Source organism: Pseudopipra pipra, chromosome 1 (genome assembly GCF_036250125.1).
Source record: "Pseudopipra pipra isolate bDixPip1 chromosome 1, bDixPip1.hap1, whole genome shotgun sequence".
Lineage (NCBI taxonomy): Eukaryota > Metazoa > Chordata > Aves > Passeriformes > Pipridae > Pseudopipra > Pseudopipra pipra.
Window position 1 is genome coordinate 113,278,755 of NC_087549.1, and position 15,942 is coordinate 113,294,696.

General features: G+C 36.7%; 1 protein-coding gene across 5 annotated transcripts in view; it reads left to right on the forward strand.

Annotated features, from left to right (window-relative positions):
- Positions 1-14,386, forward strand: part of TOPAZ1 (testis and ovary specific TOPAZ 1) — a 40,748-nt gene extending 26,362 nt beyond the window's left edge. For 3 of the 5 annotated variants that reach the window (XM_064672180.1, XM_064672192.1, XM_064672188.1), the window contains exons 14-20: positions 820-994; positions 2,420-2,520; positions 6,412-6,577; positions 7,398-7,562; positions 8,604-8,807; positions 9,872-10,055; positions 11,293-11,599. In XM_064672180.1, coding sequence (XP_064528250.1) covers positions 820-994; positions 2,420-2,520; positions 6,412-6,577; positions 7,398-7,562; positions 8,604-8,807; positions 9,872-10,055; positions 11,293-11,506 — 1,209 coding nt within the window. In that variant the 3' untranslated portion in view covers positions 11,507-11,599. Of the gene's footprint in view, positions 1-819; positions 995-2,419; positions 2,521-6,411; positions 6,578-7,397; positions 7,563-8,603; positions 8,808-9,871; positions 10,056-11,292; positions 11,600-14,149 lie in introns of those variants that run through there. The other 2 variants (XM_064672199.1, XR_010434563.1) reach the window with 2 other exon arrangements.
- Positions 14,387-15,942: the final 1,556 nt, after the last annotated feature.

Genomic DNA, 15,942 nt, shown 5'->3' on the forward strand with positions numbered 1-15,942 from the left:
TTGGCTTTTCTGTGATGTCAGTATTTTAATTTACATACTTGTAGTTTGCATCTTGGTTTTGCATCTGATTTAAAGATTTTATAACTTTAAGCAGTTATTTCCTATGCCTTACGTTTGTTATGCTTGTAGTTGGTAGTGGTGCATCATTCCTCACCAAAAATTTATTTATATTATTTAGCAGATAGAATTCACATCCAGTATAAAAACACACAATTGTAAAAGGCTGCATTTGACAACATTAAACAGGAATTTTAAAGAATAAGAAAATACTGTAAAAACATTCTTTAGTTGGACACTTGTGTGTTTCATATTCAAGGTCAGATTACTTATTATGCTCAATTATGGTTTACATATTATCACACACAGTGCTCAAATCCAGACACCGAAATATAAGAAGGGAAGAACCTTCTTTTACTCCTTCAACACCAAAGTTACCAAGTGATCTGACAAGCAAACGACTGACTCATATAGAAAATAACCATAAATCCGGTGTGCATCATGTCAAAAAAAAAAGGACAGTAAATACTGGATGAATGCCAGTTCTTAAATAAGATGCATAAGTTATGAGCTTCCTCAGTTGGGGTATTACATGAAAAAAGAAATTTTATTTCTTGAGGGACAGAAGTAATTAGTAGTCCATGCAAGTTAGGCAACATGAAACTGTGCCATATGAACATGAAGGTTCTTGCCAGTACCATTTCATCTCTATCTTTTTTCTGCTTTAGTCTATCCCAGGTGTACCTCTCAAATTTCAATACATTTTCTGTTTGGTGTTCTGGAAGCAGGTTTGCTTATCTTTATCCCTTGCCCTCTTCACAGCATTGTAAGGAAAAAAGGGATTGGACCAAGCTGGGAACTTTGTATCTTAATGCAAGAACTGGATGTGAATGTTTTGAGGATTTTCAGAAATTATTTTTATCTATTGCTGAAATACTAACCAAAGATTCTGAGTCAGACAGACCAGAAGTTCCTTTCTGTGATTTTGCTGATGCAGGTAAAATTAAGATACAATAAATGCTTTTTGTTCATCCCTTTTCTTTGTAGAGTTTTAAAAGAGATAAAAAATTATTTTGTGTAGTTTTATGATTATTAGTTAATTTTATGTTACAGTGTTCAGAATTTCTTGAGTTGCAAATGCAATCAGCTGTAATGTTCAGTAGAAGCCATTTTCTACTAGAATTAAAATCCACAGAGCTTACACTTAAAGTCAAAAGAAAATTCTGAAGGAGGAACACTTGATCTTTGTGAAATCAAGAAGAGAACCCAAAATTTGTGGTCTTTTAATAAGAATGGCCTATACTCAGGACAAAGGCAAATGTATTTAAGTATTGTCATGTGAAGTGTCACACTATTAATAACGTAAATAAACTTTAGATTTGTCAATATATATATATAGTCGTGTATTTTAAAACACCTTGAACAGGGTTACATAATATACATAATTTATAGCTTTTCCTTAGTAATTTGGATTTTTAGAAGTATTCTCTAAAAGAACCAAGAGTTTCTCCAAGTGCTGGGTCCGCAAAACACCTTCTAGTTGCCTCTTTCCTCCGTATGCCCCTTCATTTGCATATCTGTGTCATTCTTCCTGATAAGCTCACAAATTACTGAGGCTCAGTGAAGTGTCAGTGGGATATTTAAGTGTTTATAAGGGACAACTCAGATCTTTTTCATCCTGTATTAACTACTAAAACATGATGAATACTTATTCCAGATATGTGACATGACCTTTCTGACCACAGACTTCTGTATTACTAAATGGCTGTCACAGCTTCCAGTTGTGACACAGAGAGAATATTTTGGCAGAGCTTGGAACTTAGTCTGCCTTCCCTAGAGCAGTGGTCTCCAAACTGATAGGCACCTCCATCAGTAAAAGATTTTTGAACACTCACCCCCAATTTTTTATGTACTACTGCGCTAATATATTAAATGCATTAGAAAGCATATACAAAAATAGAAATTGCAAATACAAGATAAATAAACACTACATTTTAAAATATTTATTTTTATTTTCTAATGGTACAAAAAATATTCCCACACCTGAATGGGTTGAGACCAAAGAGGTGGTACAATACATTTGGAAAAACTTGTAATTACTCAGTTCTGCAATTACCAAAATTTCTTCATGTTGCCAGAAAATGTAAAGTTTACTTTACAAATAATGATGTTGCTAAATTATGCCATTATATGTCCAATTATTTTATAGATGACTTAGACTACTATGAAATACTGTCTGAATAAACTATAGTTACTTACCCTACTTCCAGTGTTAGGACTTAAGGAGTTACTACTTTTAATGGTAAATATTTCAGAAAACGGATTTGATATTTTCACAACTGTGTTTTTCAAGCATTTAATTTCTTTTAAACTGCATTTACATGTAAAATTTTTTAAAAAATGCTTTTCATTTTCTTTCCAGTAATGAAAAATTCACAACCTAATGAAGCAGACAGACTTTTCATTGGGAGGACTGGAATAAGTGTAATGTATTCTTATCATGAAGTACTGCAGTGGACGAAGGTATACTTGGACTATGGGAACCTGACGTGAAGAAAAAGAAGTAGTAATTTCTCTTCTAGATGTTAAATTGTGTTTCTCTAGTTGAATGGCTCCACCTGCCTCCTCGCCATCTTAATACTTCTTAATTGTCCAGCTGGATCAAAGCATTTCACTGTGCCTTTCTGAGCAGTGGGCTTCTGTGGAGCCCATCATAACTTTGTCTTGCGACCTAGGAATTTGATTGTTCAGGTTCAGCTTGTGATTTTTCTGAGCTGAGGTTGAATCTGAATTAGGAGACCAGTCTTCCTGATATTCTGGGGTGAGGTGCTGATGGGATTGTTTCCTGGAAATGTGTGTTTCTTCTGTCTGGCAATAATGCGTTTTGAGACCTCACAACTCAAGTGATATTTAGAGAAGTTTCGGCAATTTCCTGCACTGGTGCTTCTGCATCTGCCCTCAAATAGCATGGGTAAGGCCAGAAAGACAGAAAAGCAGCGTAGCAAGGCTGCTGCTGCTCTTGGTGAACTGCTTGTTCCTCAGAACTCCGCTGGAAGTGCTTTTCTTTGGTAGAATATAAATTTCTAAATTCTGTGAATCTTGCAAAACTTGGACATTCCAAAGAAATACCCTTTACAATGCTTTCTTTGCTGTCAAATATTATAAAGGGCCAGGACTAAGAGACTGGACTTCTGACTGGATGTTTTACGCTCCTTAGGCCTCATGCAGTATTGGTCATAATTTCAGTGTAGCAATATCTACTTCAGTGTTAAATTCATCTTTTTCTTCCTGGAAGGAAGCAGTGTATACCAGACAGAATCTCCTACACAATGCAACATGACAAGTGACAGCATAAGAAATAATATAAACCACCAGCGATTTTGGAGTGTATTTTGTTCAGTGATCAAATTCTGAACTTGGGCCTGATCCTTTCAGCTAATAATTATGCTGTACTGGGATGTTCCTCATCCCATACAAGATGATTTCCAGCATGAATTGTTATGAACAAAAGGAAATGCTCTCGTTGTCTTCTTCCCTTTGTCTCTTGAAGTTTTGGGTTGGGTTTTTTTGTGAATTATCATCAAGGAACCCATTTTGGTTCACCTCAAGGAATTAAATTGTCTTTTCTGCTAATGGTTAAGCCAGGTCCCAGGAGATATTTGATAGAGGTGATTAGTCTAGAAGCAGTACACCTGTTCTGATGAATCATTAATTTTTCAGCATCAGCTTGTTGAGTTGAATTTAGCAGGTCCCTGTCAAGCTACAGCACAGTGTGGTACTGTTTAAGAGTAAAGGGAAGGAGAGAGGCTCTTTGCATTAGCACTTACGTAATACTGCGCTAGAACATTTTTAGGCATTTTTGTTCCACAAAACTTAGCAGTTAGAACAGTTAAGATAGTCCTAACCATAGAAGAGGTGATATAAATTTTTGGCATTGAGGAGTGGTAGGGCTCACATGCCCATTGAAGAGTTTAGTTTGGCTTGGGATTTGGCTGTCTTCTTCAGCATATAGTGTTCATACGCATTCATACATTTTAGCTGTTTTACAGATACTTCTTAAGGGTGATCCTGATATTTGGATTGCATAATCCCTAATATTCCAAGGAGATTCATCTTCATGTCCTGATTTCAGAGGTGCAAGTTGTCAAAAGCATGTGTAGTGTTTTTCTTGTACAACATGAGTTACTAAAAGTAGATGCTTCTTTCAATACTGTGATTTTTTTCATGTCTAGAGCAAAAGATCGTGATTTCTTTGAAAATGTTGCATTAGGTATCAAACCCACTTTTCAATGGACTGCTGACCAAGATCTTCAAATAGCCTTATAGACAACCTGTGCTGACCATATGGGAATGTGAATGAGGCTCTGCTCTGAATGATTTTTATCAGAACTAGCAGGTCCCAAATTGATCTCTGCTTCAGGGATCTATCATTCCTACCATTCTCCAACCAGTTTCACTTCATTATATGTACCAGATAAATCCCTAATCCTGTGGTTAGAGGCTGGTATCTACTTGATACTGTGCTTTAGGACATGCCCTGTGCCATTTTATGAATATGCTGGACTATCTGAAACTCTAGATATGCTTTTCAGCTCGCTTTTCTTTCATGAACATCAAACCCCTTTATTGCGTAGCTTTGATGATTGGTGGCTCTCAAGGGGAAATATTTATGCTCCTTGGTCCTGAAGAGAATGTTCTTTGTAGGAGGCAAGGAAGGTTGATAAAACAGATGTACTTTGAAAAAACATGCAGATTTGAAACGTGAATACGTCTTCCATGGAAGTGGCTCTTCAAACAACACTAGACTGCTTTCTGGATATGTACTTGTAGAGAATCCTGTAACATTAATGCTCCTTTGCCAGTTATTTCACTCACTTTCTATTTCATCTGTTTCCTATCTTGCAGGACTTTGCTATGGTTTATTTTTTCCCAGCTTTTTAATATTTCAGAGAATTGGTCAGAGGTTCTAGTCCAATTAAGGATCTCATTCCACAACTGGATTTTGAGTGCCCTTCCTTTATAGATCATTTCTCTGCTTATAGCTGCATGCTTTCCGTCTTCCTATAAAGAAGACTTCTCAGTGGCCCCTCCTTTTGCCAGAAGGATAGAATAGATGCAGTTCCTCCTAAATTTTATATTTTGTCTCTGGTTTGCACTTAGATTTTCAAGTTTCTAATTTGCTCTCATCTGAGTCTTTCTGGTATGTAAATTTCCCCTGCATACATCTACAGTTGAATGGGTTCTTCACACTTTAAATGCTAACTGCAGAGATACTTCTAGTATTTCTATGGGTTTTGCTGAGATAAACAATTGCAGATACCTGTAGGGCTTTGAAAGTCTCCAATTTTGAGCACATGCCAGTCTGCAGTATGTATGTACATATGCATAAAGCATTTTCAAATCATGAGCTTCTTACAAGTGAGTTTCATTTTCTGTCAGCTTCTCTATTCTCCTAAACTTCCCTCTCCCTCTACCTTCATGACCCTTATTCTGCCACCACAATGCATGCTCACACAAAACCACAATTTTTAATAAGCTGCTTCCTCATTGATGCACCCACTAAACAAGAGCTGAAACACATCTAGTTTGGAGCTTGGTCCATGTTGCTTGACTAGCAAAGTGTGGCCCTACAGGGCAAGTACTAAATTCTGCCTGGCCTTGCCTTGCTGGGAACATTATTGTGATATCCCACCTTGACTTGATCATCACCTATTTTAGATTGGTCAGATCTTAATTATCTTTGAGACTGCTACCTTTCTTCTGGTTTTGACTGAAAAGGACAACGAAAAAGTTAAGATGAAGCTTCTCTAGGAAACCAGTCTGAATATCAGCCTGGAATCTTGGCAGTTATCCAAGTTGTTGGTTGTTACACTGTTGACCAGATAGGCCCAACTTTTTCCAGTTTATTGTCCTGCTGCATACAACTATCAGTGTTTGCTTTTGCTTATGTTGGAGCAATGATTTCAATTTAACAATTATAGCTCTACTGCAAAAAGAAAGATCCCTGTATGATCTTTTTAGAATTTTGCAGATTATGTAGTGCTGAATGGAATCAAAAATAAAAAAATTAACTAAGCAGATAGAAATTAATTACAAAGTATATTAAAAATACTGTATAGGGACATTATATAATAGAAATAGTGGGGAATAGTGTGCTGGGAACTCTTCAGTGAGGGGTTGGTCAAGGTTTTTTGCCTAAATAGTAAAAAAAAAACTTAACCCTTCTTTAGAAGTTTTGCTTTAGAAGTTTTCTCCCCTGACTCAGTTTGGAGATGAGTCAGGGGAGATGAACTGATGCCTATAAATCTATACCACTAAATTAAATCTGCTGTATTTTGTGTAAATACACTCCTTGTTCACTGATACCACTGCTTTCTCTGACCTTCCCTGTTTCCCTTCTCCCTCTTACACTAGGGAAGGAAGGTTTTGGATAAACTGCACGAGCTACAGATACCTTTTACGCTCATGAAAGGACTTATAGGTTCAGGGAGGTCAGCATCAAGATGTCAGATTGTTAATAAAGCTGCAGAAATCTTCCTTAATTGTGGAAGTTTGGATGGAGCGACAAGGGTATTGAGAGGTAAGCTTTTGACTTAAATTTGAACCATTCCCTTCTATGACAAATTTCAGATAAAAGATACAAGCCGCTCTATGTTACTAAATAAAGTTAATAATACTGGGACAACAAAAGCAAATGTGATCCATCTTACTGGTTAGTAGTAGTGTTGATATGTATAAGAAATAATATCATACATAATATTTTTCATAAAAGTTTTTGCAGTAGTCTGGTATCCACACTGTTCTACACAAAAGTCTGCTGTAATGAGGGAGGAGTGCAGCTTGGAAAATGACCCTGCTCCATGTAGATTTCCTTTGAGCCAGGGGACATTCAGTGTCAAAAAATTTCAGGCTTGGGTCAATACAGTGTTTCTTTATGCCTATCAGTATCCCCATTTAATATAATTACTTTAGAATAGAACCATATTTCTGCAGTTAAATAACATATTATTTCCGGCTTTTTGGAATTCTGATCTGCTGAAAGGAGAAGAAACTCAGAAGTATAAAGAGAATAGAATGTGTTCTCTAAATTAATATTAGGATCTAAAATTTGCTACTCAGTTTTACAGATGTATATAGATATTTACAAATTTATACATGCCACTGACAGTCCATTTTACTTTTGTGATGTTTAACAATATTTTACAATATAAAGGTTCAGAGAATCCACCAGAAGAGCATTTGTCATAAGGAATGAATTATTAATAACTAGAACTGCATTTTCTGTGCAGATCTGAAATTTATGTTATGTTACAGTTTACAGTATATTCTTAATGGCCAAAAATCTCAGTGCCCAGCAGTTTCAGTTCACAGAAATAACACTGCACTGTTGTTTGCCACAGAGTCAGAGTGGACCACAGATGCACCATTGTGGCCTTGTGATAAAATGGACATCCTCAATCGACTCAATCTGTTACATACCCTAGTGCACAAATACTTGAGTAAGAGTTTGTACAGGCAGGCTTTTGAAGTTCTGCAGAACCTCCCGGGTTTGCAAAAACATTCTGGTAAGTAAAGAAAAAGGTACTGTGTTAAGACTTAAAAATTTAAAAGATGATTCTGTGCTCTTCTTTCTGTTTTCCAGCTAAAATTTGTTGAAGAAGTAAGATGGTTTTAGACAAGCCTGGGTTTTTTTCCAGAGTGTTGTGTTAGTTTAAATTCGTATTTTACTCTGCAGCTCTTGCCACACACGCGCACTCTCACACACACAGTGTTTATACACCTGTCCTCTTTCTCCAATTGACTCAATTACACAGGGCAACAGGAAAGACCCATTAAATTTTTAAGGATCATACAGAGTCTATACAATGAAATCAAATAGGGATATAATTGGCATGATTAATTTTATCCTAATTTCAGATGAATGCCTTAGGGCTTTTTTTTTCCTATAACTGAGCCAGCTAACCTAGACATCTTTTACATACCATGCTAAGAACTAAGTGCTCTTTTGGGCTCAATTCATCTTGCAGATTCTGGACACGTACTTCAAAATGAGATGCATAGTTACTTAAGCTCCACTGAGGAAACCTCAGCTGATTCCTCTGTGTAGGTCTCAGTCTGTTGCCAGTGTGTGCTTTTAGGAATGTTAGGAGAGGTTGGTTGGAAGACCATCTACTTAGAGAATACTGAAAGGATCTAGTTCTTTGAGGCATGAGGTGGATACAAACAAGGCTGCTCAGTCCTGCCAGGAAAGGGACAGTTCAGAGTCGAAGCAGAACTGGAAGCACAAAGGTGATTTTTACTGGTGGGAGTTTTAAGCCCGAGAGATCAGGTAAAGATTGTATTTATAAGCTTGAGCAAGTGAATGTATTTTTATCTGATCCTCTTGGTTTGGGCAGCAAATTGTTACTTGGACCTTAACACTTCTCTTTCACAATATAAATGAACTAGTGTATGAAAAGACTTCTGATGAAAAAAGCATTCATGTTATCCCATGTTCCATTTTGCTGATAGAAGCAAGAGTCCTCATTTAGATACTGATTGGGAAGTGATTCTTCAATTAGATTTGCATTTGACTTCAGTAGCTAATATTCTTCATTTCATTTCAGATATTGTAGATGTTTCTCAGTACAGCTGCCTTTTTAACAAGCTGATAAATGCCTGTTTTGAGAACAAGAGCCTTGGGGTCTCATCTTCTGCAGTAGACTTCATGCTTTCAAAAAAAATTGCTATTGATTTTATTTTACTTAGAAGATTAATCACAGCTTTGGGAAGAAGTTCTTTGTGGTCTAAAGCTAGGACATATTACAAAAGTAAGTGGCTTCTTAAACAATGTCCTTCCCTTACAGTCTTTGGATAACATGCTTATAACATCTCAGTATGTTGGGAAGAAATGGGTAAGAGAAAAACAGTACTTTCTGTGTCACTCTCAGGAATTTATTTGTAACCAAAGTATTTATTAGGAAATAGTTGAAAATAAGAATCATCGCATACTACCTGGCATGAAGTAAATGTAATTTTGATAAAATTAATTTTTTATATTCAGTTTCAGATTTTCAGAAATGTGAACCCTTGAAATGATTGAAAATTGCATCATCTTCACTTTTTCATCTAGGCAAATTATATTTCCTTATACATCTGTTTAGAGCTGTGGTGCTAAAATTATTAATATGTAAGATTTGAGAAGTCTGGCTAAGAAGTTTATCCTAACTATAAGAAAATGCCTTTCAACTAAAAGCTAATAGTCAGAAATTGTTTTCAACTCCCCATTTCTGAGCTAAGATGGTACTGGGTGTGCCACTCTGCTGGGGTCCACCAAGAGTTGTCACTCCACATTGTCACATTATTTACTGTTTCATTCTGTCTTAGAATTGTGGTGGTTAGCAGTCTACTTTGAGTCCATCCCTCTTGTTCTTTTTTAACCTTAAAATGATAGGTTTTCCTCATCTTTCTTTTTTTTTCCCCCTAAAATGCTGTATATGTAGGTTGGGTTGCTGGGATCACTTAACAGAAGTTAGGGGAAAAAAGCAGGAGATGCTGTTCAAATGTTCTCTCACTTTGATCATGATTAATAGAGCTTCTGTCTGACCTACCCTAAGTTGTACTTGTGTTATTACACACTTGGTGTCTCCAGAATTCTGTCAGAGCTTTTTAATCATAGCTGATAATACTCATGGAAAAAAATAACATTTTACAACAGTGAATATTATATGTGAATACTATTTGCTAAGTTCTCAAATCAGGCCACTTCATCGGTGAAATAGTAAAATCTATTAAGGGTTTGGGTTTTTTCCACATTTAGTCACACACAGAAGAAAACAGATCTATGTTAAGTACTGGTGGTCCTAATTCCTCATGTTTCTGCATTTATTCTCAGATGCTTTATCATTGGGTTGCTACCCACAGCTGCAGGGAAATTCATACCACAAACTTTTGAGGATTCCATCTTACCTGTCTGAAGTTGAGATGCTATTGGCCATTGAAATATTTCTTGTTTCAAATGCCAGTTATATTCAAAGTCCAGTGACTACTAGTCAGACTCTGCAAATAATACTGAAAAGGTTTGTTGTCATATCAATGTACCATTTTCATTGTTCATGTTATGAGGTAATTAACAAGAGATCTTATTTTCCACTGTCTAGGAAAAAGGATGCTTGGTTTTAAACTTGTTTTTAATCTTTGTTTCGGAATTGGGGTTTTTTTTATCATTATAATTTCTACACGTGTATAGCAGAAAAGTAGTTGTTCCAGAGTGATAGTGACTTGTGTTTCCTAACTGAAGGTGTCTACCACACTAAGAATGTACTGTATATTCAAAAATGGGATGACTTGATACCTTGCTATATAGATTGTTGTGTTGTGGTTAAGTACTGGAGTAGAAGGGCACAGTCAAAATGTTAATTCTTTCAAAAAACAACTCTTAACATTTCTTGGCTGTTTTTTGGAAAGTGCATGAAGCCATTTTATTTAATTTTCTTTATGAGGGATAGCTCAATATTAAATTTATTAGTGTTTTCTTTTCCCACTTCCTGTGAGTCTTAATACATCCAGATTAGAAATGTGTTTTGTTGCTTTTTTTTCCATTTGTCTGTAAACCACCAACCATTGTCACTAGGTTATACCTGTAATTTTATTTTTCAAGACCCACTTTTCTCTGAGACTGACTGGCTCAGCATCAAAATGTAACTGCATAGAAAAGCTACATTTGTTAAGAACTATGAACAAGTGCATCTCCAAAACTTCAGTATTTTGTCTTCCTTCCTCTGTATCCTTCCCAAGGAATACACCTCTTAATTTTGTTCCTTTGATAAATGAGGAGGTTTTTATCTCTTGTTTTCATATGTATGCTATTGTACCTCTGCTTGTTTTCTTAAAGAGTAAGTTCTGCTCTTGAAAAAAAATACAGGCATGTAACTTAGGCACAGCCTTGTTCCAAAAGTGATTACATGCCAAAAATGATTAAACCTTTTTGGTTTGCATTTCTTTATTGAATTTTCCAGCCCAGAGACAAATATTTTTTCATGAATTGTGAATATTGCAAAGCTACTTTGTACTGGCATTAAAGCCTACTACATTTCATTACTGTAAAATATATTAAAAATATACTTTTTCTAACTTTTTAATTCTTCAGAATAATAATCTAAAATCTGTCTAGAAATTAACATAATGTATTATCAGTGAAGTGAATACGTGGATTTATTTTAATATTTCTGTAATCTTGCTGCCAGTAGAGTGTCAGGCAAGCAACACAAGGCCTGTATGGTACCTAATTTTGTATTTGTGAAAATTCTCTTACAGATGTGAAGATCAGACAGTTCAGGATAACAGTGTCTATCAAATGGCAGTGGAGAGACTGATTCTAGCAGCTCGTTTATCTGATCCAAAGCTTCTTCTTAAGCATATGACAATGAATGTTAATATGGAAGAGGTTTACAGCCTGGAGCTTTCATCTGCTCTAAAATGGCTTCAGGAGAATATGAAATGGGCTGAGGAGGTCTGGCTGTTTCGGTAGTCATTAAATAGTTAAGACTTTTGTTTTTTAATGGTTAAAGCAATCATTCTTCAAAATAATACAGAGTAATAAAGGCAGTTCCCACTGTGTTCAGACTGTGCCTTACAGATTGACAGCAATGTTTCAAACTCAAGTTGTGTTTTTAAATACTGATATTGATGATAATGCAGATAGTAGCACAAAAAGAGTAATTTTTTCCCTAAGTATATAAATGTCACACTGACTTATATAAATGTTCTGTAATGACATCATTAGATATTGAGGAAGCTACAGCCTCAGAACCTACATTCTCCTTTTTTACAGAGAATCTAGTACTGACTTGTTTCTCCCAGCAGGTGAAAGTGTAAGTGTAGTATAAGTATAGGTAAGTGCACTGATTGAGTGCATCTACTGTTCTTGTGTGAGGTATTTTCCACATTGCTTCATAGTCTGTAGAAGTAATATGTTTCCTTTTGTCTTCCTCACAGTAACTTGTGAGGATGTTGACCCATCTGTGTGCACCTTAGATGTTAATTTCCTTACTGCAAGATCCCAATAAAAAGCACTGAGATGAAAATAACTTCAAAATCACTTGAGATATGCCTGACTTAGGACACCTTTCTTCACAGACACATGTTGCTCACAGATGAAGGGTTAGTTGTATCTTGATAATAGCTCGTGTGTAGCTTCACATTTGTATATATGGGTACTTCCACTGAAAAGGAAAACTTGCTTTCTCCCTTGGTTATGCTCTTAGAAGGAAGGTGGGTTTGCCCATTTTTTAGTTTCTGCCAAATGCATGATGAGATGGAGGCTTCTAGCAAGCTTATACCACCATTCCTGGTTCTTCAGTATTTCTTTTTTCCCACCTGCAAATTCTGAATCAAATTCGGAGCATGAATTGCTCAAGTCACACTTCCATCTACTGATCTGCAGGCTGAGTAAGAAGAGACACACATTTCATGCTCTTGTGGCAAATCAGTGGGACCTCTGTCAAAGCTGATAGTTGCCTGAGCTCCCCACTTTGTGTAGTGTTAGTTTAGATCTCCAGTACCAACCTTCACAAACATGCCAGTAGTACAGCTCTTTTCGTCCTGCACTCCATCCCTTCCAAAGCTTTTTGTTCTGAACAGTTCTGCTCTTTTGGGTAGAGAAATTCACGTGTTTTTAAGGCTGTTCCATCGTAAGGGAGATCAAGATGGTGGCATAAGACCTGAATGTTTGAAAAATCTTTCCCTCCTATGGGGCACCATAAGTCTCTTCCCAGTTCCAGGAGCATTACTGCAGGTGTCCTTTTTTGGCAGTTTGAGCCACAGAGTACCTCTGAATTATGAAAGCCACCATGATCTTATTCCTGGATGGTTGTGGAGGGTTTTGAAGGGGTGTTGGTGGTTCTTCTCTCTGGGGGAGGTTGCCACTCTCGTCTTAAGGTTCATGCCATTAATCTGATGTCATGAATCTGATTATCAGTTCTTAGATTCCTGACCCTCTTCAGGGCCAGGTTCTGACCTTCTTCAATACCACTGCTCATCCAGTCTGTCTGGGAGTTGCTACTGGAGGAGAGGATTGACTGCAGTGACAGCCAAGATCACTACTTTCCTCCTGTGCCACATGTACAGAAAAAAATGCAAAGATAGAGGCTCTTGTGTTTTCATTCTTCTGTGAGGATCTCATCTGCCTTCCCTCTAAAAAATGGTGGATTCAGTAATAACAATCAGATGGCATTTCTTTAAAAGCCCCTTACCTCAAAATTTCTTGAAGTACAGTTGGCACTAGTTCAAACAAACTTTGGGTTCCACCCCTTGGTATTCACCGAGATGGCTCTGCCATTTGTAAGGCCATCTACCTGGTCAAATCCAATCGCATTTGCTTCCCAGGAGCTGAAAGACTGGGTAAGAAGTGACCAGGTTTCCAGTGAGGGATCTAAACTGATCTTGCAGCCACTCCAGCATTAGTGACAAGAGCAATTTTGGAAGGTTTCAACGAACTAAAACTGGTAGTGAGAAACTAAGTAATTTTTGATAATTACTTTTTGTAATATCCTTTGTAGCTTAATTTCCCTGGGAAATTAAGGGGCTATCTGACCCTCAGCTAAATCCCACATTTCTGTAAGCAGTACCGGATGTGGCTAATACTGTGTTTGAGAGATGCAGAAGGACAAAATTCTCTTTGTAATCTGTATGGCTTCAAATCTTGGGATGTTCTAGAGACAGCAGAATTTTTTCCACTGTAAGCAACCTTGAGTTTTCACTTAGATCATCCCCAGAAAAAAAAAAAACAAATGTTGCTTTTTTTTTCAGACAGAGGTTAATCATTGACCTTCAGGTTTAACTTGGAACTGTGTAAAATTTTTGCAATGTTTTGGCTTCATCTCCTGAGTATCATCTTCAGCTGTGATAGGATGTAGTCTCTGTCATGTTTTATATTAACAAGCAATGCAAGCTCCCCATATCATTGCTCAGAACTTTTGTTACAGCTGGGTCTTCTGGTCTTTCTGGCAATATAGTGTTTCTCCCTGTAGATATATATGTATGTGTGTATATATATACATGAGAAATATATATGTACATGGGAAATATATATATACACACATGTGACAAACAAGTAGGCAATTTAAAAAACTTTGCTGTTAAGTCCTGTGTTTCACATTTTTGTACTGTCTAGGTCTACATGAAATACAATACAATTCTGGCCATTTTGATGTGTATCAAAAGGACAGAAAGGTTTCTTGAGTGACATTCTCGGTATTTTGGTAACAGAAATTCCATGGGCCAAACAAGACAAAACTCCAGTGTGGAATGGAAACAAGCCTGGAAAGATGGAAAAATGTTCTGAAGAGTAAAGTTAAGTACAATAGAGACAATGCAGTTTTGCAGAGCCAGCCACTCAATATATTGACAATATCCATATTTTTGCTTTTTCCCAGATGTAAGTTAAGCTGAAAGAACTTCTGTGTTTGACTTTAAGCAACTAATTTGATAAAGTTTTTCATACAGGAAATAAAATGTATGTGTACCTTTTTGCAGAGAGAGACAGAAAAATGTGCAAATAAAAACTTTCCTATGTTGTGCTTGGTAGCTTGGTGTAGACAACGCTGCGCTCCTTTGGAATGTTGTTAGATGCATGAGAAATTGCCTCTGTGAAAATATTTTTCAGTTTTCACTGATTACATGGTATGCTCTTGGAAAGATTGCTTTTGTTAGGTATGGACAGTTTCTTGTAACTAAAACAGAATAATGGGGTTTGAAAGGCTTACCACAGTTTTATTTCAAAGCATTGATAGTTTTGAGAGTTTCTGAACCCACATGGGGGACGGAGGTGAAAAGCTGGAAATAGGAGCTTGACACTGTGTTTTATAAAGAGCAATTGGGGGGGGTCCCTTTGGAGAAGTTGTTAAGATGTTAATAAATGGTTTTTTATTCTTTATATAAAATATTCAAGATATCTGAGTGTCTGTATTGTCATTAAATTATTTAATTCTATTCAGATCCCTATTCAGATCCCTGTAATTAACATTCTTAGGTATGTGGGAAGATGGGGAAACAGCAAAGTAGATGTGGACAGTTCAATATCTTGTAGCTACTACAAGAATCTGGAGTATGATATGCTGCATGGGGAGGTTAAGAAAGTGTAAAATCAGTCAGACTGTGCAGTTTTTAACCACACCAGAGCACATAGTGTAGCAAATGCTCATGAATAAATTGGGCTGAAGCTCCCAGCTGTGGAGATGGCCAGCTTCCAGTTGTAACTGTAGACTTGAGATGAGGCTACAGCCAGGGTTACAGGCTGTGCTCAGTTTACTGAAGAATTCAAATGGATGTCAGTGAGAGTTTCACTTGAGGAAAAATAAAATGTCCCTGGTATAGTAATAGAACTTTAATTACTAAAATCTTAATGCCATATTCCTCATCTTAGTAAAATACGGCCACATTAAAAGCAATGACCACTTCTCTTGTCCTTTCACATTCTCCAGATGCATCTTGCATCATCATGGGTTTGGGTTTTTTGGGAGTTTTTTTTTTTCGCAGATCCCAGGTCTACATTTTTCAGTCTTAGCTCCTTCTGCATAACTTTTTCTAAAATTGCTAGGATGATGAGTAGTATCAAAAATTAATGCTGACATGATTGGTCTGAGTTCTGTACCATTGCCTCTGATGGAACTGTTTCTCCAAGAAACTGATGCTCCTTTTTGACCTGCAGATCCAGGACCGAAACAAACAAAGGAGTAAGGAGAAAACAGCTCCATTGCCACTTGTAGCAACTTAGAATTAAGCAAAAAGAATGCTTAAAATTCTCGTTCTGTTAGGGGACAAGTGGTCAAAATACAGACTTTTTCAGACAATAATTTTATCTGGTATGAAACAAACTTTCAATTTGGAAATCTGTGCTGCTTGCTGAGCCAGTGGGATGTGTCCTGGGTACAGATAGGGAATAACACAACCAGATAAAGCCACAGC